Genomic DNA, 22,290 nt, shown 5'->3' on the forward strand with positions numbered 1-22,290 from the left:
TGTGTCTCCAGTGCTCCATCTTGGATGGGTCTCCAGTGCTCCATCTTGGATGTGTCTCCAGTGCTCCATCTTAGATGGGTCTCCAGTACGGCCGCCATCTTGGATGGGTCTCCAGTGCTCCATCTTGGATGTGTCTCCAGTGCTCCATCTTGGATGGGTCTCCAGTACGGCCGCCATCTTGGATGGGTCTCCAGTGCTCCATCTTGGATGTGTCTCCAGTGCTCCATCTTGGATGGGTCTCCAGTGCTCCATCTTGGATGTGTCTCCAGTGCGCCATCTTGGATGGGTCTCCAGTGCTCCATCTTGGATGTGTCTCCAGTGCTCCATCTTGGATGGGTCTCCAGTGCTCCATCTTAGATGGGTCTCCAGTACGGCCGCCATCTTGGATGGGTCTCCAGTGCTCCATCTTGGATGGGTCTCCAGTGCTCCATCTTGGATGGGTCTCCAGTGCTCCATCTTGGATGGGTCTCCAGTGCTCCATCTTGGATGTGTCTCCAGTGCTCCATCTTGGATGGGTCTCCAGTGCTCCATCTTGGATGGGTCTCCAGTGCTCCATCTTGGATGGGTCTCCAGTGCTCCATCTTGGATGGGTCTCCAGTGCTCCATCTTGGATGGGTCTCCAGTGCTCCATCTTGGATGGGTCTCCAGTACAGCCGCCATCTTGGATGGGTCTCCAGTGCTCCATCTTGGATGTGTCTCCAGTGCTCCATCTTGGATGTGTCTCCAGTGCTCCATCTTGGATGGGTCTCCAGTGCTCCATCTTGGATGGGTCTCCAGTGCTCCATCTTGGATGGGTCTCCAGTGCTCCATCTTGGATGGGTCTCCAGTGCTCCATCTTAGATGGGTCTCCAGTGCTCCATCTTGGATGTGTCTCCAGTGCTCCATCTTGGATGGGTCTCCAGTGCTCCATCTTGGATGGGTCTCCAGTGCTCCATCTTGGATGGGTCTCCAGTACAGCCGCCATCTTGGATGGGTCTCCAGTGCTCCATCTTGGATGGGTCTCCAGTGCTCCATCTTGGATGGGTCTCCAGTGCTCCATCTTGGATGGGTCTCCAGTGCTCCATCTTGGATGGGTCTCCAGTGCTCCATCTTGGATGTGTCTCCAGTGCGGCCGCCATCTTGGATGTGTCTCCAGTGCTCCATCTTGGATGTGTCTCCAGTGCGGCCGCCATCTTGGATGTGTCTCCAGTGCGGCCGCCATCTTGGATGTGTCTCCAGTGCTCCATCTTGGATGTGTCTCCAGTGCTCCATCTTGGATGGGTCTCCAGTGCTCCATCTTGGATGGGTCTCCAGTACGGCCGCCATCTTGGATGGGTCTCCAGTGCTCCATCTTGGATGTGTCTCCAGTGCTCCATCTTGGATGGGTCTCCAGTGCTCCATCTTGGATGGGTCTCCAGTGCTCCATCTTGGATGGGTCTCCAGTGCTCCATCTTGGATGGGTCTCCAGTGCTCCATCTTGGATGGGTCTCCAGTGCTCCATCTTGGATGTGTCTCCAGTGCTCCATCTTGGATGTGTCTCCAGTGCTCCATCTTGGATGTGTCTCCAGTGCTCCATCTTGGATGGGTCTCCAGTACGGCCGCCATCTTGGATGGGTCTCCAGTGCTCCATCTTGGATGTGTCTCCAGTGCTCCATCTTGGATGGGTCTCCAGTGCTCCATCTTGGATGTGTCTCCAGTGCTCCATCTTAGATGGGTCTCCAGTACGGCCGCCATCTTGGATGGGTCTCCAGTGCTCCATCTTGGATGTGTCTCCAGTGCTCCATCTTGGATGGGTCTCCAGTACGGCCGCCATCTTGGATGGGTCTCCAGTGCTCCATCTTGGATGTGTCTCCAGTGCTCCATCTTGGATGGGTCTCCAGTGCTCCATCTTGGATGTGTCTCCAGTGCGCCATCTTGGATGGGTCTCCAGTGCTCCATCTTGGATGTGTCTCCAGTGCTCCATCTTGGATGGGTCTCCAGTGCTCCATCTTGGATGGGTCTCCAGTGCTCCATCTTGGATGGGTCTCCAGTGCTCCATCTTGGATGGGTCTCCAGTGCTCCATCTTGGATGGGTCTCCAGTGCTCCATCTTGGATGTGTCTCCAGTGCTCCATCTTGGATGTGTCTCCAGTGCTCCATCTTGGATGGGTCTCCAGTGCTCCATCTTGGATGGGTCTCCAGTGCTCCATCTTGGATGGGTCTCCAGTGCTCCATCTTGGATGTGTCTCCAGTGCTCCATCTTGGATGGGTCTCCAGTACGGCCGCCATCTTGGATGGGTCTCCAGTGCTCCATCTTGGATGGGTCTCCAGTACGGCCGCCATCTTGGATGTGTCTCCAGTACGGCCGCCATCTTGGATGTGTCTCCAGTGCTCCATCTTGGATGGGTCTCCAGTGCTCCATCTTGGATGGGTCTCCAGTGCTCCATCTTGGATGGGTCTCCAGTGCTCCATCTTGGATGTGTCTCCAGTGCTCCATCTTGGATGGGTCTCCAGTGCTCCATCTTGGATGGGTCTCCAGTGCTCCATCTTGGATGGGTCTCCAGTGCTCCATCTTGGATGTGTCTCCAGTGCTCCATCTTGGATGGGTCTCCAGTGCTCCATCTTGGATGTGTCTCCAGTGCTCCATCTTGGATGTGTCTCCAGTGCTCCATCTTGGATGGGTCTCCAGTGCTCCATCTTGGATGTGTCTCCAGTGCTCCATCTTGGATGGGTCTCCAGTGCTCCATCTTGGATGGGTCTCCAGTGCTCCATTTTGGATGTGTCTCCAGTGCTCCATCTTGGATGGGTCTCCAGTACGGCCGCCATCTTGGATGGGTCTCCAGTGCTCCATCTTGGATGTGTCTCCAGTGCTCCATCTTGGATGGGTCTCCAGTACGGCCGCCATCTTGGATGGGTCTCCAGTACAGCCGCCATCTTGGATGGGTCTCCAGTGCTCCATCTTGGATGGGTCTCCAGTGCTCCATCTTGGATGGGTCTCCAGTGCTCCATCTTGGATGTGTCTCCAGTGCTCCATCTTGGATGGGTCTCCAGTGCTCCATCTTGGATGTGTCTCCAGTGCTCCATCTTGGATGGGTCTCCAGTGCTCCATCTTGGATGGGTCTCCAGTGCTCCATCTTGGATGGGTCTCCAGTGCTCCATCTTGGATGGGTCTCCAGTGCTCCATCTTGGATGTGTCTCCAGTGCTCCATCTTGGATGTGTCTCCAGTGCTCCATCTTGGATGGGTCTCCAGTGCTCCATCTTGGATGGGTCTCCAGTGCTCCATCTTGGATGGGTCTCCAGTGCTCCATCTTGGATGGGTCTCCAGTGCTCCATCTTGGATGGGTCTCCAGTGCTCCATCTTGGATGTGTCTCCAGTGCTCCATCTTGGATGTGTCTCCAGTGCTCCATCTTGGATGTGTCTCCAGTACGGCCGCCATCTTGGATGGGTCTCCAGTACGGCCGCCATCTTGGATGGGTCTCCAGTGCGGCCGCCATCTTGGATGTTGGATTAGGTTCCAGCGTGTCATGAGGCGTCTACGTATTTATGTGTATGAGCTGCTCATGTTGTTGTTGTTGTCGTTGTTGTTTTAGCGCTGGTTTCTGAGGAGGATTATAATCGTAGTACTAATAGTACTAATAGTACTAATAGTACTATTACTATTAGTATTACCAGTACTGGTGCGGCTGCTCATGTTGTTGTTGATGATGATGATGTTGATGATGTTGTTGATGTTGTTGTTGTTTCAGCGCTGGTTCCTGAGGAGGCGGAGTCAGCTCTGGAGGCCACCACCTTCTTCACTGAGACTGAAGTCCCAGGTAACCACTAAATATATTTATATTATCATTTATAATTATTTATATTTTACCAGGTAACCCCTAAATATATTTATATTATCATTTATAATTATTTATACTTTACCAGGTAACCCCTAAATATATTTATATTATAATTTATAATTATTTATATTTTACCAGGTAACCCCTAAATATATTTATATTATAATTGTATATAAATAAATGTATTTATATACAATTATAAAAGGCAAACGATTCCAAGGAATTGAAACGCTGGGAACCGGTTCTGAACAAGACCCGGTTCTCCATTCCCATCCCTAGCTAGCAGTATGGATAGTACATACTAGAGTATGGATAGTACATACTAGTATGGATAGTACATACTAGTATGGATAGTACATACTAGTATGGATAGTACATACTAGTATGGATAGTACATACTAGAGTATGGATAGTACATACTAGTATGGATAGTACATACTAGAGTATGGATAGTACATACTAGTATGGATAGTACATACTAGAGTATGGATAGTACATACTAGTATGGATAGTACATACTAGAGTATGGATAGTACATACTAGTATGGATAGTACATACTAGTATGGATAGTACATACTAGTATGGATAGTACATACTAGTATGGATAGTACATACTAGAGTATGGATAGTACATACTAGTATGGATAGTACATACTAGAGTATGGATAGTACATACTAGTATGGATAGTACATACTAGTATGGATAGTACATACTAGTATGGATAGTACATACTAGTATGGATAGTACATACTAGTATGGATAGTACATACTAGTATGGATAGTACATACTAGTATGGATAGTACATACTACTGAGTACGTACTAATGTTTCAGACGCAGCTCTGTCATAAATCTATTTCCTGCTCTCTGATTGGTTCCTGCTGAACCTGATCACAGACTTATTGATCTGAATCTTTAACGTATTGATCTGAATCTTTAACTTATTGATCTGAATCTTTAACTTATTGATCTGAATCTTTAACTTATTGATCTGAATCTTTAACTTATTGATCTGAATCTTTAACTTATTGATCTGAATCTTTAACTTATTGATCTGAATCTTTAACTTATTGATCTGAATCTTTAACTTATTGATCTGAATCTTTAACTTATTGATCTGAATCTTTAACTTATTGATCTGAATCTTTAACTTATTGATCTGAATCTTTAACTTATTGATCTGCATGAATCTAAACTAACACCTGAATGTTTCACTGCTGCTTCCTCTTCCTCTCTTCCTCCTCCTCCTCTTCCTCCTCCTCCTCTTCTTCCTCCTCTTCCTCCTCTTCCTCTCCTCTTCTTCAGAATCTTCCTTCGTCTCTGATTCGGACTCTTTGCAGCAACAGGAAGTGACATCATCAGGTTTGTGTCTCAACCTGCAGTCAGACACGTTTAGACACGATTTAGAGACCATTCCTGGACATCCAGAACAAATATATATACATATATATATATATAACAACACATAAAATCAACATTGAAGGGAATAACATTATCTTCTGCACTATTATAAATCTTTATATTTTATTAGGACAATTTCACATCCGTAAATGTAAACTCCCAAACTCTTCTCCATTATTTAAATTGTTTGGATTGAAGTTAATTATTATCTCAAGTCTCTTAAATTAATCACCAATAATACATCTTCAACCATTAAACTGTCACACATTTAATTTTCATTTAATGCAAAACATCATAAAGTCACACGGGGTTGTTTCTTTTATGTATATTTTATATTTATTTATTTTTCTAATGATCTTGTTGTTCAGGTTTGAATCTGATTACTGTTTACTTCCTGTAATCTGATTACTGTTTACTTCCTGTAATCTGATTACTGTTTACTTCCTGTAATCTGATTACTGTTTACTTCCTGTAATCTGATTACTGTTTACTTCCTGTGAACAGGTGAGGAGGGAGGAGACGGAGAGGAACGGAAAGGTGAGTTCCTGCTAAGGCCACGCCCCTAAATCTGACCCCGCCCCCTCCATTAGCCCCGCCTCTAACTCAGACTCCTCTAACTCAGACTCCTCCTCTAACTCAGACTCCTCTAACTCAGACTCCTCTAACTCAGACTCCTCTAACTCAGACTCCTCTAACTCAGACTCCTCTAACTCAGACTCCTCTAACTCAGACTCCTCTAACTCAGACTCCTCTAACTCAGACTCCTCTAACTCAGACTCCTCTAACTCAGACTCCTCTAACTCAGACTCCTCTAACTCAGACTCCTCTAACTCAGACTCCTCTAACTCAGACTCCTCCTCTAACTCAGACTCCTCCTCTAACTCAGACTCCTCTAACTCTGACTCCTCTAACTCAGACTCCTCTAACTCAGACTCCTCTAACTCAGACTCCTCTAACTCAGACTCCTCTAACTCAGACTCCTCTAACTCAGACTCCTCTAACTCAGACTCCTCTAACTCAGACTCCTCTAACTCAGACTCCTCTAACTTTTTTTTTTCGTAAAAAAATGCACGCAAAACGAAAAACGAAACGAACGAAAAAACGTACGAAAGTACGTTTTTTCGAACGTTTTTTCGTGCGTTTTTGCGTGCGTCTTGCGTGCGTTTTTGCGTGCGTTCGTGCGTTTCCTCGTGCGTTTTGCGTGCGTTTTGCGTGCGTTTTTTCGTGCGTTTTGCGTGCGTTTTTGCGTGCGTTCGTGCGTTTTGCGTGCGTTTTGCGTGCGTTTTGCGTGCGTTTTGGGTGCGTTCGTGCGTTTTGCGTGCGTTTTGCGCGCATTTTTGCGTGCGTTTTTGCGTGCGTTCGTGCGTTTTTGCGTGCGTTTTGCGTGCGTTTTGCGTGCGTTTTGCGTGCGTTTTGCGTGTGTTTTTTCGTGCGTTTTTTCGTACGTTTTTTCGTACGTTTTTTTCGTACGTTTTTTCGTATGTTTTTTTGTGCGTTTTTTCGTACGTTTTTTCGTATGTTTTTTCGTACGTTTTTTCGTATGTTTTTTCGTATGTTTTTTCGTATGTTTTCTTCGTACATTTTTTAGTGCGTTTTTTCGTACGTTTTTTCGTACGTTTTTTCGTATGTTTTTTCGTACGTTTTTTCGTACGTTTTTTTTGTACGTTTTTTCGTACGTTTTTTCGTACGTTTTTTCGTATGTTTCCTCATACATTTTTTTCGTGCGTTTTTTCGTACGTTTTTTCGTACGTTTTTTTCGTACGTTTTTTCGTATCTTTTTTTGTGCGTTTTTTCGTACGTTTTTTCGTACATTTTTTTCGTACGTTTTTTCGTATGTTTTTTCGTACGTTTTTTCGTACATTTTTAGTGCGTTTTTTCGTACGTTTTTTCGTACTTTTTTTCGTACGTTTTTTCATACGTTTTTTCATACGTTTTTTTGTACGTTTTTTCGTACGTTTTTTCGTACGTTTTTTTCGTACGTTTTTTCGTACGTTTTTTCGTATGTTTCCTCATACATTTTTTTCGTATGTTTCCTCATACATTTTTTTCGTACGTTTTTTCGTATGTTTTTTTGTACGTTTTTTTGTGCGTTTTTTCGTACGTTTTTTCGTACATTTTTTTCGTACGTTTTTTCGTATGTTTTTTCGTACGTTTTTTCGTACGTTTCCTCGTGCGTTTTGCGTGCGTTTTGCGTGCGTTTTTTCGTGCGTTTTGCGTGCGTTTTTGCGTGCGTTCGTGCGTTTTGCGTGCGTTTTGCGTGCGTTTTGCGTGCGTTTTGGGTGCGTTCGTGCGTTTTGCGTGCGTTTTGCGCGCATTTTTGCGTGCGTTTTTGCGTGCGTTCGTGCGTTTTTGCGTGCGTTTTGCGTGCGTTTTGCGTGCGTTTTGCGTGTGTTTTTTCGTGCGTTTTTTCGTACGTTTTTTCGTACGTTTTTTTCGGACGTTTTTTCGTATGTTTTTTTGTGCGTTTTTTCGTACGTTTTTTCGTATGTTTTTTCGTACGTTTTTTCGTACGTTTTTTCGTATGTTTTTTCGTATGTTTCTTCGTACATTTTTTAGTGCGTTTTTTCGTACGTTTTTTCGTACGTTTTTTCGTATGTTTTTTCGTACGTTTTTTCGTACGTTTTTTTTGTACGTTTTTTCGTACGTTTTTTCGTACGTTTTTTCGTATGTTTCCTCATACATTTTTTTCGTGCGTTTTTTCGTACGTTTTTTCGTACGTTTTTTTCGTACGTTTTTTCGTATCTTTTTTTGTGCGTTTTTTCGTACGTTTTTTCGTACATTTTTTTCGTACGTTTTTTCGTATGTTTTTTCGTACGTTTTTTCGTACATTTTTAGTGCGTTTTTTCGTACGTTTTTTCGTACTTTTTTTCGTACGTTTTTTCATACGTTTTTTTGTACGTTTTTTCGTACGTTTTTTCGTACGTTTTTTTCGTACGTTTTTTCGTATGTTTCCTCATACATTTTTTTCGTATGTTTCCTCATACATTTTTTTCGTACGTTTTTTCGTATGTTTTTTTGTACGTTTTTTTGTGCGTTTTTTCGTACGTTTTTTCGTACATTTTTTTCGTACGTTTTTTCGTATGTTTTTTCGTACGTTTTTTCGTACGTTTTTTCGTACATTTTTTAGTGCGTTTTTTCATACGTTTTTTCGTACGTTTTTTCGTACGTTTTTTCGTACGTTTTTTCATACGTTTTTTCATACGTTTTTTCGTAACTCCTCTAACTCAGACTCCTCCTCTAACTCAGACTCCTCTAACTCAGACTCCTCTAACTCAGACTCCTCTAACTCAGAGTCCTCCTCTAACTCAGACTCCTCTAACTCAGACTCCTCCTCTAACTCAGACTCCTCTAACTCAGACTCCTCCTCTAACTCAGACTCCTCTAACTCAGACTCCTCTAACTCAGACTCCTCTAACTCTGACTCCTCTAACTCAGACTCCTCTAACTCAGACTCCTCTAACTCAGACTCCTCTAACTCAGACTCCTCTAACTCAGACTCCTCTAACTCAGACTCCTCTAACTCAGACTCCTCTAACTCAGACTCCTCTAACTCAGACTCCTCTAACTTTTTTTTTTCGTAAAAAAATGCACGCAAAACGAAAAACGAAACGAACGAAAAAACGTACGAAAGTACGTTTTTTCGAACGTTTTTTCGTGCGTTTTTGCGTGCGTCTTGCGTGCGTTTTTGCGTGCGTTCGTGCGTTTCCTCGTGCGTTTTGCGTGCGTTTTGCGTGCGTTTTTTCGTGCGTTTTGCGTGCGTTTTTGCGTGCGTTCGTGCGTTTTGCGTGCGTTTTGCGTGCGTTTTGCGTGCGTTTTGGGTGCGTTCGTGCGTTTTGCGTGCGTTTTGCGCGCATTTTTGCGTGCGTTTTTGCGTGCGTTCGTGCGTTTTTGCGTGCGTTTTGCGTGCGTTTTGCGTGCGTTTTGCGTGTGTTTTTTCGTGCGTTTTTTCGTACGTTTTTTCGTACGTTTTTTTCGTACGTTTTTTCGTACGTTTTTTTGTGCGTTTTTTCGTACGTTTTTTCGTATGTTTTTTCGTACGTTTTTTCGTACGTTTTTTCGTATGTTTTTTCGTATGTTTCTTCGTACATTTTTTAGTGCGTTTTTTCGTACGTTTTTTCGTACGTTTTTTCGTATGTTTTTTCGTACGTTTTTTCGTACGTTTTTTTTGTACGTTTTTTCGTACGTTTTTTCGTACGTTTTTTCGTATGTTTCCTCATACATTTTTTTCGTGCGTTTTTTCGTACGTTTTTTCGTACGTTTTTTTCGTACGTTTTTTCGTATCTTTTTTTGTGCGTTTTTTCGTACGTTTTTTCGTACGTTTTTTCGTATGTTTTTTCGTACGTTTTTTCGTACGTTTTTTCGTATGTTTTTTCGTACGTTTTTTCGTACATTTTTAGTGCGTTTTTTCGTACGTTTTTTCGTACTTTTTTTCGTACGTTTTTTCATACGTTTTTTCATACGTTTTTTTGTACGTTTTTTCGTACGTTTTTTCGTACGTTTTTTTCGTACGTTTTTTCGTACGTTTTTTCGTATGTTTCCTCATACATTTTTTTCGTATGTTTCCTCATACATTTTTTTCGTACGTTTTTTCGTATGTTTTTTCGTACGTTTTTTCGTACGTGTCCTCGTGCGTTTTGCGTGCGTTTTGCGTGCGTTTTTTCGTGCGTTTTGCGTGCGTTTTTGCGTGCGTTCGTGCGTTTTGCGTGCGTTTTGCGTGCGTTTTGCGTGCGTTTTGGGTGCGTTCGTGCGTTTTGCGTGCGTTTTGCGCGCATTTTTGCGTGCGTTTTTGCGTGCGTTCGTGCGTTTTTGCGTGCGTTTTGCGTGCGTTTTGCGTGCGTTTTGCGTGTGTTTTTTCGTGCGTTTTTTCGTACGTTTTTTCGTACGTTTTTTTCGTACGTTTTTTCGTATGTTTTTTTGTGCGTTTTTTCGTACGTTTTTTCGTATGTTTTTTCGTACGTTTTTTCGTACGTTTTTTCGTATGTTTTTTCGTATGTTTCTTCGTACATTTTTTAGTGCGTTTTTTCGTACGTTTTTTCGTACGTTTTTTCGTATGTTTTTTCGTACGTTTTTTCGTACGTTTTTTTGTGCGTTTTTTCGTACGTTTTTTCGTAACTCCTCTAACTCAGACTCCTCTAACTCAGACTCCTCCTCTAACTCAGACTCCTCTAACTCAGACTCCTCTAACTCAGACTCCTCTAACTCAGACTCCTCTAACTCAGACTCCTCTAACTCAGACTCCTCTAACTCAGACTCCTCTAACTCAGACTCCTCTAACTCAGACTCCTCTAACTCAGACTCCTCCTCTAACTCAGACTCCTCTAACTCAGACTCCTCTAACTCAGACTCCTCCTCTAACTCAGACTCCTCCTCTAACTCAGACTCCTCTAACTCAGACTCCTCTAACTCAGACTCCTCTAACTCAGACTCCTCTAACTCAGACTCCTCTAACTCAGACTCCTCTAACTCAGACTCCTCTAACTCAGACTCCTCTAACTCAGACTCCTCTAACTCAGACTCCTCTAACTCAGACTCCTCTAACTCAGACTCCTCTAACTCAGACTCCTCTAACTCAGACTCCTCTAACTCAGACTCCTCTAACTCAGACTCCTCTAACTCAGACTCCTCTAACTCAGACTCCTCTAACTCAGACTCCTCTAACTCAGACTCCTCTAACTCAGACTCCTCCTCTAACTCAGACTCCTCTAACTCAGACTCCTCTAACTCAGACTCCTCCTCTAACTCAGACTCCTCTAACTCAGACTCCTCTAACTCAGACTCCTCTAACTCAGACTCCTCTAACTCAGACTCCTCTAACTCAGGCCCCGCCCCCTGCTCTAGGCCCGCCCCCTAACTACCTTTATCTTCCAGAGGGGCGGGACTACCTGCTTTAGCCCCGCCCCTAACCTCTGTATTTCTCCAGAGGGGCGGGACTACCGGTACTACCTGAGGATTTGGGCCAATGAGAAGGAGCCGCGGCCGGAAACCATCAAGGACCTGCCCCGGATGAACCAGGTGAGTTAGAGGGGGCGGGGCCTAGGAGGGGGAGGGGCCTGATGGGCGGGGCCTCGGAGGGGGCGGGGCCTATGATGGGCGGGGCCTCGGAGGGGAGGGGCCAGGGCTAGAGGGGGCGGGGCCTATGATGGGCGGGGCCTTGGAGGGGGCGGGGCCAGGGCTAAAGGGGCGGGGCTAGGCAAACGATTTAATCGATTTAAAACCATTTGTAATAATTTTAAACGATTCTAAACGGTTTTGAATGGTTTTAAACCATTTTATTTGATTTTAAACAGTTCTCAACTATTCTAAACTATTTTAAATGATTTAAAACATTTTTTAATGATTTTCAACGATTCTTAATGAATTGTCAAATTGGTTTAATTCACCGTAGGAATTGTTACAGATTACTTTTGTAATCCTGTATTTGCACTTACTTTTTAACAACTCGTACTTTTTATTATTTTACCTCTTTATTATCATTTTATTCCAGCAAGGCGATTATTATTAATATTATTATTATTATTATTATTATTATTATTATTATTATTATTATTATTATTATTATTATTATTATTATTATTAATATTTTATCCAAAAACAATTGCGTTTTTGAGTTGCATAACTTACTCTAAAGTTGAAACTTGTTACGTCCCATGTGGTGAGAAATGACGTTTTCTAATGGTGTCAAAAGGGGCGTGGCCTAACGGCTCAACAGCGCCCCTTAGAAAACTTTGTACCTCAAGCCCCACAATACGGTTTGACGTACATGCAGGTAAATCTCTACACACCTGTATCATGTCACAACTTAAAGAAAAGTCTCTTGGAGCCATGGCCCAAACCCAACAGGAAGTCATGGCCCAAACCCAACAGGAAGTCGGCCATTTTGAGTTAATCGTGTCATTTTGGTGCAATTTATGCCATTCCTTCTGCAGTTAATTCAGCCTGAACCGTAACGTGAACCCAGGTGTGTTATACATCAAAATGTGCGTCTCCATCCTGCAACTACATGCATTACTTTTCTCTTTTCGCCAAAAAGCCCCCCCCCTTCATCTGATTGGTCCATATTTGATAGTTCCTACTTTCTGCAGTAACTTTTGAATGGTTTGATATAAAGAGTCATGGTGGTTCATCGGACTCAGGTTTGAGTCCTTGACTTTTATTGGTGAAAAGCTTTAGTTTTATCTGTTATTTCCTGTTCCAGGAGCAGTAATTGTGTTATTTCCTGTTCCAGGAGCAGTAATTGTGTTATTTCCTGTTCCAGGAGCAGTAATTGTGTTATTTCCTGTTCCAGGAGCAGTAATTGTGTTATGTCCTGTTTCAGGAGCAGTAATTGTGTGTTATTTCCTGTTCCAGGAGCAGTAATTGTGTTATTTCCTGTTCCAGGAGCAGTAATTGTATCTATTTCCTGTTCCAGGAGCAGTAATTGTGTTATTTCCTGTTCCAGGAACAGTAATTGTGTTTTATTTCCTGTTCCAGGAGCAGTAATTGTGTTACTTCCTGTTCCAGGAGCAGTAATTGTGTTATTTTTATCTACTTCCTGTTCCAGGAGCAGTAATTGTGTTATTTCCTGTTCCAGGAGCAGTAATTGTATCTATTTCCTGTTCCAGGAACAGTAATTGTGTTATTTCCTGTTCCAGGAGCAGTAATTGTGTTATTTCCTGTTCCAGGAGCAGTAATTGTGTTATTTCCTGTTCCAGGAGCAGTAATTGTGTTATTTCCTGTTCCAGGAGCAGTAATTGTGTTATTTCCTGTTCCAGGAGCAGTAATTGTGTTATTTCCTGTTCCAGGAGCAGTAATTGTATCTATTTCCTGTTCCAGGAGCAGTAATTGTGTTATTTCCTGTTCCAGGAGCAGCAATTGTGTTATTTCCTGTTCCAGGAGCAGTAATTGTGTATTTCCTGTTCCAGGAGCAGTAATTGTGTTATTTCCTGTTTCAGGAGCAGTAATTGTATCTATTTCCTGTTCCAGGAGCAGTAATTGTGTTTTATTTCCTGTTCCAGGAGCAGTAATTGTGTTATTTCCTGTTCCAGGAGCAGTAATTGTATCTATTTCCTGTTCCAGGAGCAGTAATTGTATCTATTTCCTGTTCCAGGAGCAGTAATTGTGTTATTTCCTGTTCCAGGAGCAGTAATTGTGTTATTTCCTGTTCCAGGAGCAGTAATTGTGTTATTTCCTGTTCCAGGAGCAGTAATTGTGTTATTTCCTGTTCCAGGAGCAGTAATTGTATCTATTTCCTGTTCCAGGAGCAGTAATTGTGTTATTTCCTGTTCCAGGAGCAGCAATTGTGTTATTTCCTGTTCCAGGAGCAGTAATTGTGTATTTCCTGTTCCAGGAGCAGTAATTGTGTTATTTCCTGTTTCAGGAGCAGTAATTGTATCTATTTCCTGTTCCAGGAGCAGTAATTGTGTTTTATTTCCTGTTCCAGGAGCAGTAATTGTGTTATTTTTATCTATTTCCTGTTCCAGGAGCAGTAATTGTGTTATTTCCTGTTCCAGGAGCAGCAATTGTGTTATTTCCTGTTCCAGGAGCAGTAATTGTGTATTTCCTGTTCCAGGAGCAGTAATTGTGTTATTTCCTGTTTCAGGAGCAGTAATTGTATCTATTTCCTGTTCCAGGAGCAGCAATTGTGTTATTTCCTGTTCCAGGAGCAGTAATTGTGTATTTCCTGTTCCAGGAGCAGTAATTGTGTTATTTCCTGTTCCAGGAGCAGTAATTGTGTTATTTCCTGTTCCAGGAACAGTAATTGTGTGTATTTCCTGTTCCAGGAGCAGTAATTGTGTTTTATTTCCTGTTCCAGGAGCAGTAATTGTGTTATTTCCTGTTCCGGGAGCAGTAATTGTGTTTTATTTCCTGTTCCAGGAGCAGTAATTGTGTTTTATTTCCTGTTCCAGGAGCAGTAATTGTGTTTTATTTCCTGTTCCAGGAGCAGTAATTGTGTTATTTCCTGTTCCAGGAGCAGTAATTGTGTTATTTCCTGTTCCAGGAGCAGTAATTGTATCTATTTCCTGTTCCAGGAGCAGTAATTGTGTTATTTCCTGTTCCAGGAGCAGTAATTGTGTTATTTCCTGTTTCAGGAGCAGTAATTGTATCTATTTCCTGTTCCAGGAGCAGTAATTGTGTTTTATTTCCTGTTCCAGGAGCAGTAATTGTGTTATTTTTATCTATTTCCTGTTCCAGGAGCAGTAATTGTGTGTTATTTCCTGTTCCAGGAGCAGTAATTGTGTTTTATTTCCTGTTCCAGGAGCAGTAATTGTGTGTTATTTCCTGTTCCAGGAGCAGTAATTGTGTTTTATTTCCTGTTCCAGGAGCAGTAATTGTGTTATTTCCTGTTCCAGGAGCAGTAATTGTGTTTTATTTCCTGTTCCAGGAGCAGTAATTGTGTTATTTCCTGTTCCAGGAGCAGTAATTGTATCTATTTCCTGTTCCAGGAGCAGTAATTGTGTTATTTCCTGTTTCAGGAGCAGTAATTGTGTTATTTTTATCTATTTCCTGTTCCAGGAGCAGTAATTGTGTTATTTCCTGTTTCAGGAGCAGTAATTGTGTTATTTTTATCTATTTCCTGTTCCAGGAGCAGTAATTGTGTGTTATTTCCTGTTCCAGGAGCAGTAATTGTGTGTTATTTCCTGTTCCAGGAGCAGTAATTGTGTTTTATTTCCTGTTCCAGGAGCAGTAATTGTGTTATTTCCTGTTCCAGGAGCAGTAATTGTGTTTTATTTCCTGTTCCAGGAGCAGTAATTGTGTTATTTCCTGTTCCAGGAGCAGTAATTGTATCTATTTCCTGTTCCAGGAAAAGTAATTGTGTTTTATTTCCTGTTCCAGGAGCAGTAATTGTGTTATTTCCTGTTCCAGGAGCAGTAATTGTGTTATTTCCTGTTCCAGGAACAGTAATTGTATCTATTTCCTGTTCCAGGAGCAGTAATTGTGTTTTATTTCCTGTTCCAGGAGCAGTAATTGTATCTATTTCCTGTTCCAGGAACAGTAATTGTGCTTTATTTCCTGTTCCAGGAGCAGTAATTGTGTTATTTCCTGTTCCAGGAGCAGTAATTGTGTTATTTCCTGTTCCAGGAGCAGTAATTGTGTTATTTCCTGTTTCAGGAGCAGTAATTGTGTTTATTTCCTGTTCCAGGAGCAGTAATTGTGTTTTATTTCCTGTTCCAGGAGCATTAATTGTGTTATTTCCTGTTCCAGGAGCAGTAATTGTGTTATTTCCTGTTCCAGGAGCAGTAATTGTGTTTTATTTCCTGTTCCAGGAGCAGTAATTGTGTTTTATTTCCTGTTCCAGGAGCAGTAATTGTGTTTTATTTCCTGTTCCAGGAGCAGTAATTGTGTTTTATTTCCTGTTCCAGGAGCAGTAATTGTGTTTTATTTCCTGTTCCAGGAGCAGTAATTGTGTTATTTCCTGTTCCAGGAGAAGTAATTGTGTTTATTTCCTGTTCCAGGAGCAGTAATTGTATCTATTTCCTGTTCCAGGAGCAGTAATTGTGTTTTATTTCCTGTTCCAGGAGCAGTAATTGTGTTATTTCCTGTTCCAGGAGCAGTAATTGTGTTATTTCCTGTTCCAGGAGCAGTAATTGTGTTATTTCCTGTTTCAGGAGCAGTAATTGTGTGTTATTTCCTGTTCCAGGAGCAGTAATTGTGTTATTTCCTGTTCCAGGAGCAGTAATTGTATCTATTTCCTGTTCCAGGAGCAGTAATTGTGTTATTTCCTGTTCCAGGAACAGTAATTGTGTTTTATTTCCTGTTCCAGGAGCAGTAATTGTGTTACTTCCTGTTCCAGGAGCAGTAATTGTGTTATTTTTATCTACTTCCTGTTTCAGGAGCAGTAATTGTGTGTATTTCCTGTTCCAGGAGCAGTAATTGTGTGTATTTCCTGTTCCAGGAGCAGTAATTGTGTTATTTCCTGTTTCAGGAGCAGTAATTGTGTTATTTCCTGTTCCAGGAGCAGTAATTGTGTTATTTTTATCTACTTCCTGTTCCAGGAGCAGTAATTGTGTGTTATTTCCTGTTCCAGGAGCAGTAATTGTGTTATTTTTATCTACTTCCTGTTCCAGGAGCAGTAATTGTGTTATTTCCTGTTTCAGGAGCAGTAATTGTGTGTTATTTCCTGTTCCAGGAGCAGTAATTGTGTTTTATTTCCTGTTCCAGGAGCAGTAATTGTGTTTTATTTCCTGTTCCAGGAGCAGTAATTGTGTTATTTTTATCTACTTCCTGTTTCAGGAGCAGTAATTGTGTTATTTCCTGTTCCAGGAGCAGTAATTGTGTTATTTCCTGTTCCAGGAGCAGTAATTGTATCTATTTCCTGTTCCAGGAGCAGTAATTGTGTTATTTCCTGTTCCAGGAGCAGTAATTGTGTTATTTCCTGTTTCAGGAGCAGTAATTGTGTGTTATTTCCTGTTCCAGGAGCAGTAATTGTGTTATTTCCTGTTCCAGGAGCAGTAATTGTATCTATTTCCTGTTCCAGGAGCAGTAATTGTGTTATTTCCTGTTCCAGGAGCAGTAATTGTGTTTTATTTCCTGTTCCAGGAGCAGTAATTGTGTTATTTCCTGTTCCAGGAGCAGTAATTGTGTTACTTCCTGTTTCAGGAGCAGTAATTGTGTGTATTTCCTGTTCCAGGAGCAGTAATTGTGTGTATTTCCTGTTCCAGGAGCAGTAATTGTGTGTATTTCCTGTTCCAGGAGCAGTAATTGTGTTATTTCCTGTTCCAGGAGCAGTAATTGTGTTATTTTTATCTACTTCCTGTTCCAGGAGCAGTAATTGTGTGTTATTTCCTGTTCCAGGAGCAGTAATTGTGTTATTTTTATCTACTTCCTGTTCCAGGAGCAGTAATTGTGTGTTATTTCCTGTTCCAGGAGCAGTAATTGTATCTATTTCCTGTTCCAGGAGCAGTAATTGTGTCATTTCCTGTTCCAGGAACAGTAATTGTGTTTTATTTCCTGTTCCAGGAGCAGTAATTGTGTTTTATTTCCTGTTCCAGGAGCAGTAATTGTGTTATTTTTATCTACTTCCTGTTTCAGGAGCAGTAATTGTGTTATTTCCTGTTCCAGGAGCAGTAATTGTGTTATTTCCTGTTCCAGGAGCAGTAATTGTGTCTATTTCCTGTTCCAGGAGCAGTAATTGTATCTATTTCCTGTTCCAGGAGCAGTAATTGTGTCTATTTCCTGTTCCAGGAGCAGTAATTGTGTGTATTTCCTGTTCCAGGAACAGTAATTGTGTTATTTCCTGTTTCAGGAGCAGTAATTGTGTGTATTTCCTGTTCCAGGAGCAGTAATTGTGTTATTTCCTGTTTCAGGAGCAGTAATTGTGTTATTTCCTGTTCCAGGAGCAGTAATTGTGTTATTTTTATCTACTTCCTGTTCCAGGAGCAGTAATTGTGTTTATTTTTATCTACTTCCTGTTCCAGGAGCAGTAATTGTGTTATTTTTATCTACTTCCTGTTCCAGGAACAGTTCATCGAGCTCTGCAAGACTCTCTACAACATGTTTGGGGCGGAGCCGCAGGAGCAGCAGCTTTACCACGCTATCGCTACCGTGGCTAGCTTACTGCTGCGGCTCGGCGAGGTCGGCAAGAAGTTCGGGAACGGGGGGAGGAGGCCCGAGGCCACGCCCCCTGCGGAGGCCACGCCCACCGGAGAGGCCACGCCCACAGGAGAAGCCACGCCCACACCAGAGGCCACGCCCACCGGGGAGGACCAGGTTTCTCAGGCTCTGGCCGAGGCTACGCTAGAGCCGGCGATGGCTACCGAGGAAGGGGGCGGGGCCTCGGCCCAGGGGGGCGGGGCCTCGGCCCAGGGGGGCGGAGCCACTAAGGAGGGCGGAGTCCTGGATGCCGATTGGTCCGTGAGCTTCGAGCAGGTGCTAGCGTCGCTGCTAACGGAGCCGCCGCTCGTCGACTACTTCGAGAGGAAGCGCGACGTCCGGGACAAGATGGCCGCCGGCGCGGACCCGCGCGTCCTGGAGCGCCAGACGAGCTCCGCCTCCGACTCGGACCTTACCCACAATTCCCCCTGATTCCCCCTGATTCCCCCCCAGGGTCAGGGGGCGGGGCCAACGCGGATCACATGACTCTGATGATGTCATCACATGACTCTGATGATGTCATCACATGACTCTGATGATGTCATCACATGACTCTGATGATGTCATCACATGACTCTGATGATGTCACTGATCCAGGGGGCGTGTCTTCTCCGTCTACATTTCACCGACTTTTAGGAAAAACTGTTTCACTAAAACGACTGACAGGAAATGAACCGGTTCGGTGTTGGAATGTTGTTACTGATGACGTCAGTGTTTCTGTGCTCGAGCTTTTAACCTCATTAAAGGTATTCTCCCTGATCCGGAAGAGCTAGCAAGAATTTAGAAAGAGGCACCTCTAAGCCCCGCCCATTCGGTCCGAATGATACGGATTGGTCCAGGTCCAGGAAGGGAAAGAACCAATCAGATGTCTTCATTTTAAACCACGCCCCCCCGCCCTGTCCCATGCGTGCACTCGCTTCCAGCCCGACGTGTCCACTTCCTCACGTCCTCCTGGGCTCACAGTGTTCCAGTGTAACCCCCTCCCTCCACTCTGCCACGGAGCCCAGTAGTTATTTCCAGAGAGGCTCAGTCCCGCTGTGTGTGAGAGCGGGGAGCAGAGCCGTTAGTCCGGGCTGCTGCTGCTGCTGCTGCTGCTGCTGCTGCTGCTGCTGCTGCTGCTGCTGGGCGGAGAGTCCTGCAGCAGCAGCAGCAGCAGCAGCAGCAGCAGCAGCTGCAGCTGCAGCTGCTGCTGCTGCTGCTGCTGCTGCTGCTGCTGCTGCTGCTGCAGGACTCTCCGCCCAGCAGCAGCGCAGCAGCAGCAGCAGCGCAGCAGCAGCAGCAGCAGCAGCAGCAGCAGCAGCAGCTGCAGCAGCTGCAGCAGCAGCAGCAGCAGCAGCAGCAGCAGCAGCATTAGCAGCATTAACAGCAGCAGCAGCAGCATTAGCAGCATTAACAGCAGCAGCAGCAGCAGCAGCAGCAGCTGCAGCAGCAGCAGCAGCAGCAGCAGCAGCAGCTGCAGCAGCTGCAGCAGCAGCAGCAGCAGCAGCAGCAGCAGCAGCAGCAGCAGCTTTAACAGCAGCAGCAGCAGCCCGCGGGGACACGAAGAGCCGCAGCAGCTCCGGCTCGGAAGCTGTATGGGGGTCCGTGGGGATGGAGGCGTCTCCATCACGGCGAGAGCGGAGAGCGCCGGGCTCTGTTGCCACAGCTACGCCGTAGGCTACGCCGTATGGTACGCCGTAGCCGTGGCTCTAGATCAGGGGTCGGCAACCCAAAATGTTGAAAGAGCCATATTGGACCAAAAACACAAAAAACAAATATGTCTGGAGCCGCAAAAAATTTTAGAGGAAGCGCAACTTTCAAATCTTGCTAGCTCTAGGAAGTTGCATAGAATAACTTTAAACCTACCAGGTATTGATCAGGTATTGATCAGGTATTGATCTGTACACCCGTGTTCTAATAAACTACGGAGGAATCACCTCCTTCTTCTTCTGTGGTGTCTGATTCTCAGAACCTTCTTCTTCTTCTGTGGTTTTAATAACATGTTTCTGAGTCTCACGTTTCCTCAGCATGTGTACCCATTATTGATTATTGATGATTGTTTGTTTCGTTAGCACCATTAGCATCATGGCGGCTGCATTATTATTGATATTATAATAAAATCATTGTCTTTTATTCTCGTGTCGCTGGTTTTTGGATGAAATTCTTGATTTTCTCGCAAGATTTTTTATTTTCTTTATTTATTTAAATCTTGAAATACAATGAAATATTAAGATCAAAGGCAAAATACAAATATAGATTCCTACACCAAATTAAAAAAGAAATAAACAAAATTATATATATAAAGGACAAGACAGTTGAATGTAAATTAAAAAGATAAATTAATAAAAATAAAAACAGCATAAAGAGCGAGAGTTTCACGTTAACAGATTCAGTGATTTATTTACAGAAACCAATGGTTTTTTGTGTTTTTGATGAGCAGATTTTCCTCAGATATAATATAATTATAATATAATATAATAATATTGATCAAGTTCTTTTTTAAGTATAAAGAGTTCAGGCTTTTTCTGTGGAGGAATTTGCACTTAAGTGTGTGAAACTTTGCTAAAAGTAAAGACAGATTTATAAAAGAGAAAGAAAGCGTCACTTTCTTTGTGATTAAAATGATGAAAACCAAAAATAACATTCTTATAATAAAAATCAGAAAACACAGAATCAGCAATAAACTTGTGGAAATCCCTCCAGAATTTATAAGAGAATGAAATTCACATTAGCAGAATAAAAGAATATGTTTCAGGAGCCTTTGGCAAAAAGAACAATTAACATCTATATCATTCTTAAATGTTGATAAATATTGTTTTGCAGGTAGAATTAGTGTTTCAGTTTAAAAGAGACGACTTTGACTTGATTTGTTAGAAAAAATCCAAACTTTTGTCACTCGATAAAAACGTGGATGGAAACAGTTTTTTTCTCGCGAGATCTTTTTAAATCTTTATTGATAATTTGCAATAAACAAACAATGTACAACAATCAGACATTTCAGTTCAACCTGAACAAAATCAGTAGAAAACAGTCACGTATCACCAACAAGAGCAGTAGAACAGAAAACAAATAAATACAATTAAATAAAGAAAAATAAATACAATTAAATAAAGAAAATAAATAAATACAATTAAATAAAATAAATAAAGAAAATTAAATAAAGAAAAGAAATAAATACAATTAAATAAAGAAAAATAAATAAATACAATTAAATAAAATAAATAAATACAATTAAATAAAGAAAAGAAATAAATACTATTAAATAAAATAACTAAATACAATTAAATAAAGAAAATAAATACATACAATTAAATAAAGAAAAATAAATAAATACAATTAAATAAAGAAAAAATAAATACATAAAAGAAACAAAACCTTGGTGTGACAGACTTTGATATTTCGCATAAAATTTAAATGATATTTGTGAAACTTAATGATTGAAAACCTCTGAAGGGATCATTGATATACATTTATTATTTATGATTGATTTAAGAGACTTGAGATAATAATTAACTTCAATCCAAAAATATTTAAACAATAGAGAAGAGTTTTGGAATTCACATTTATTTTTCTAGATCTGCGGGACCGACGGCTCAAAGGATCAAAACCATAGACATATATACATATGTATATATGTCTATGATCAAAACCATTGTGTTGGAAAAGGTGAAGCTAAATCAATAATTAAAGAAAAAGCATCTGATTTTTGGCAGAAGAAGTGAGACGAGGACAGTCAGGGCAGAACTTACTATAGAAACAAAACACAGTCAGAGCTCAGAGTATCAGGGAATAAGTAGAAGAGAGGAGGTAGAATTAACTAGAATAACACTGGACTAAATAAAACTTTATTTTTAATAAGTAGAAAAGAGGAGGTAGAATTAACTAGACAACACTGGACTAAATAAAACTTTATTCTTAATAAGTAGAAAAGAGGAGGTAGTGTTAACTAGACTAACACTGGACTAAATCAAACTTTATTTTTATTGGGAAAAGCAAACTCAGAACTTTGTGCCATATATAAGGAAACAGAAAACGCTGAACATGTTATTATGGAATGTAATAAATATATCAAAGAAAGGACCAGGTTGAATGATAAGATAAGATAATAAATCCTTTAATATTCCCACAGAGAGAAATATCCAGATTACATCAGCAAAACACAAGAGGCATCAATATCACACAGTAATAATAAAAACACTATAAACAGTATATACAATAATAATAAGAATATAGTTATATAATATATATATATATATATATATATATATATATATATATATATATATATATATATATATATATATATATATATATATATATATATATATATTATATAATAAGAAGAAGGAGAATAAAAATAGTAATAAAAAAATACTAGTATATAAAAAGAATAAAAAGAATAACAGATGGATATTTACAGATGTTATTTACATAATTGGATAATTACAGATGTTATTTACATAATTTACAAAGACAGGGTGAAAGAGGCGGGTGAGTGGAATCTGACAGGGATACTGGGCTCTAAGGGAACTAAGGTGATAAGG

The 22,290-nt window shown here is 41.7% G+C and overlaps 1 protein-coding gene across 1 annotated transcript in view; it reads left to right on the forward strand.

Annotated features, from left to right (window-relative positions):
- The window catches only part of LOC133446704 (TBC1 domain family member 9B), a 44,644-nt gene extending 26,444 nt beyond the window's left edge, over positions 1–18,200 (forward strand). The window contains exons 19-23 of the mRNA XM_061724694.1: positions 3,706–3,774; positions 5,102–5,158; positions 5,702–5,734; positions 11,118–11,209; positions 17,633–18,200. Coding sequence (XP_061580678.1) covers positions 3,706–3,774; positions 5,102–5,158; positions 5,702–5,734; positions 11,118–11,209; positions 17,633–18,199 — 818 coding nt within the window. The 3' untranslated portion in view covers position 18,200. The remainder of the gene's footprint in view (positions 1–3,705; positions 3,775–5,101; positions 5,159–5,701; positions 5,735–11,117; positions 11,210–17,632) is intronic.
- Positions 18,201–22,290: the final 4,090 nt, after the last annotated feature.

The sequence above is a fragment of the Cololabis saira genome, chromosome 7, assembly GCF_033807715.1.
Source record: "Cololabis saira isolate AMF1-May2022 chromosome 7, fColSai1.1, whole genome shotgun sequence".
NCBI lineage: Eukaryota > Metazoa > Chordata > Actinopteri > Beloniformes > Belonidae > Cololabis > Cololabis saira.